Genomic DNA, 2,307 nt, shown 5'->3' with positions numbered 1-2,307 from the left:
TTTTTTTTTGAGATGGAGTTTCACTTTTGTTGCCCAGGCTGGAGTACAGTGGCTTGATCTCACCTCACTGCAACCTCCACCTCCCGGGTTCAAGCCATTCTTCTGCCTCGGCCTGCCAAGTGACTGGGGCTACAGGCATGCGCCACCACGCCCAGCTAATTTTGTATTTGTAGTAGAGACATGACTTCTCCATGTTGGTCAGGCTGGTCTCAAACTCCCTTCCTCAGATGATCTGCCAGCCTCAGCCTCCCAAAGTGCTGGGATTATGGGCGTGAGCCACTGACAATGTTTTTTAAGACGACTGCCTTACTGGTTTTCTCTGTTAAAGAAGTGAGGTGTTTATATTTTGGAAAGAATATAGCTTTACACAGTGGCAGTATCATAGCCACTGAGGTTTATCTGTGGCATGATTATTGCTAATTGATACTTCCCTCTTGAAGAATTGAAACTTCCCTCTTTAAGAATGAAAGCTTGGGGGAATAAAAACAAAAAAACCTTCCCAGTATCCTGCTGGGATGATTTGTAACACAGTTGCCATTGGCAATAGAAAATTTCTATTCACAAAAAAAGTGAATAGAAAAAAAAGAGTATACTGTAATATAGTATTTTCTGAACATTTGTCGTATGTACTCAGATCGCCATTTAAGCTAATTAAGGCATAATATTGTTAGATAATTGATACATACATTTCTTGTCTTTCAGGTTCCCCACATTGGCAGACAAAATTAGAAGCAGCACAGAATGTTCTCTTGTGTAAAGAAATTTTTGCACAGCTCTCTCGGGAAGCTGTTCAAATTAAATCACAGATCCCTCACATTGTGGTGAAAAACCAGATTATTTCTCAGCCTTTTCCAAGTAAGTGCAGCCCTGTTTTGACTTTATGAACAGGACTTTGTGTTTTGAGGAATAGGACAGAGAAGGTAGCTGTTAGGATGTGTTGGGAGAATAATAAGAGCAAAGGAATAGTGTGTTATCCAGCGTGATAGCCAGTAAAGCATGTAACACAAACTATTCTGTGGAATCAGTTCTGTGTCCTAAATAGGGTGACCTTTGGATTTTTAAGCTACGTATCAAAAATTTGCACTTATGTAGTCATTATTATTGTCAAGAGAAAAAATTTGCGCTAGCATAGCTACATTTTATTTAGCAACAGTTGCTTTGAAGGGAGATTGTCTAAATGAGAGGCCAGTTTAAAAATGTTTACTCTCACGCTTGTCATCCAGCACTATGGGAGGTCAAGCTGGGGATATCACATCAGGTTGGGAGTTCGAAACTAGCATGGCCAACATGGTGAAATTCAGTCTTTACTAAAACAAAAAAATATATATTTTTTGAAGTTTACTCATAATATTTTCAAAGTTGTAGAAACTGGATTTTAATTATATTGTTCAAAAGCAGGTAGACTTGTCTGGGGATGAGTTTGTATTTAGCTTTGCACTTGTTTTTTATGTAAATTCTAAGGGCAGTGATCTTAGAATGAAATAGGTTTTAGTGGTGAGAAATTCCATCCTACTTCTTATGGGAGCAGGGAAGACTGACTGTCTTCTCAGTAAAACTGGATACCAACTCTTATTTTAAAGGAAAAAGCAATATATAGCATTTTTCACCAGTCTTTAGCCACAGCTCAAGGGCAGCAGCCATATTATATGTCAACAGAATTCGAATTATTGAAATACATGGTAGTTTATTATATTCATGAATAGTCATACAGATGTTAATCATGAGGCCTGATCTTTAAGTTTAGAATATATCTTTTGAAAATGAACTATGATTATACTTTATGAAGACAGTTTGTACCTTCCCATATTTTATTTACATCTGTCCTTCTCCTTTTTATAAATAGATTTGCAGTTATCTATTTCTTTGTGCCATTCCTCAAATGATAAGAAATCCCAAAAATTTGCTCCTGAGAAGCAAAGTCCGGAGGACCACCTTTATGTCTTAGAGCATAATTTACATCTACTGATTAGAGAGGTAAGGAAATAAATGTTTTCTTGCATTATGGTGAACATGTGCGGGGCAGTGAGTATGCACAAACCCCCTCCTCCTCTTCTGAGTCTTGATTATTGACACAGCAACAGCATCACTGTCTAATATGAAAGATCCTTGCTGTGTGCTAGGGGAATACAGAGATAAACAGGATACTGTCCCTGTTCCCAAGCATACCTTCTAGTGGTAGAGAGATGCAAGTTTTGGCCGGGCGCGGTGGCTCAAGCCTGTAATCCCAGCACTTTGGGAGGCCGAGGCGGGTGGATCACGAGGTCAGGAGATCGAGACCATCCTGATCAACATGGTGAAACCCCGTCT

At 39.1% G+C, this 2,307-nt stretch overlaps 1 protein-coding gene and 1 pseudogene across 1 annotated transcript in view; both read left to right on the top strand.

The window, feature by feature from the left end:
* The window catches only part of MED17 (mediator complex subunit 17), a 27,644-nt gene that overhangs the window by 10,556 nt on the left and 14,781 nt on the right, over positions 1–2,307 (top strand). Inside the window, exons 6-7 of the mRNA XM_017498416.2 lie at positions 703–855; positions 1,844–1,974. Coding sequence (XP_017353905.1) covers positions 703–855; positions 1,844–1,974 — 284 coding nt within the window. The remainder of the gene's footprint in view (positions 1–702; positions 856–1,843; positions 1,975–2,307) is intronic.
* On the top strand, positions 360–540 carry LOC119466932 (annotated as a pseudogene).

The sequence above is a fragment of the Cebus imitator genome, unplaced genomic scaffold (genome assembly GCF_001604975.1).
Source record: "Cebus imitator isolate Cc_AM_T3 unplaced genomic scaffold, Cebus_imitator-1.0 Scaffold241, whole genome shotgun sequence".
Classification (NCBI taxonomy): Eukaryota; Metazoa; Chordata; class Mammalia; order Primates; family Cebidae; genus Cebus; species Cebus imitator.
Note: the sequence above shows the minus strand (reverse complement) of the source record. Positions and strands in the feature narration are given on the sequence as shown.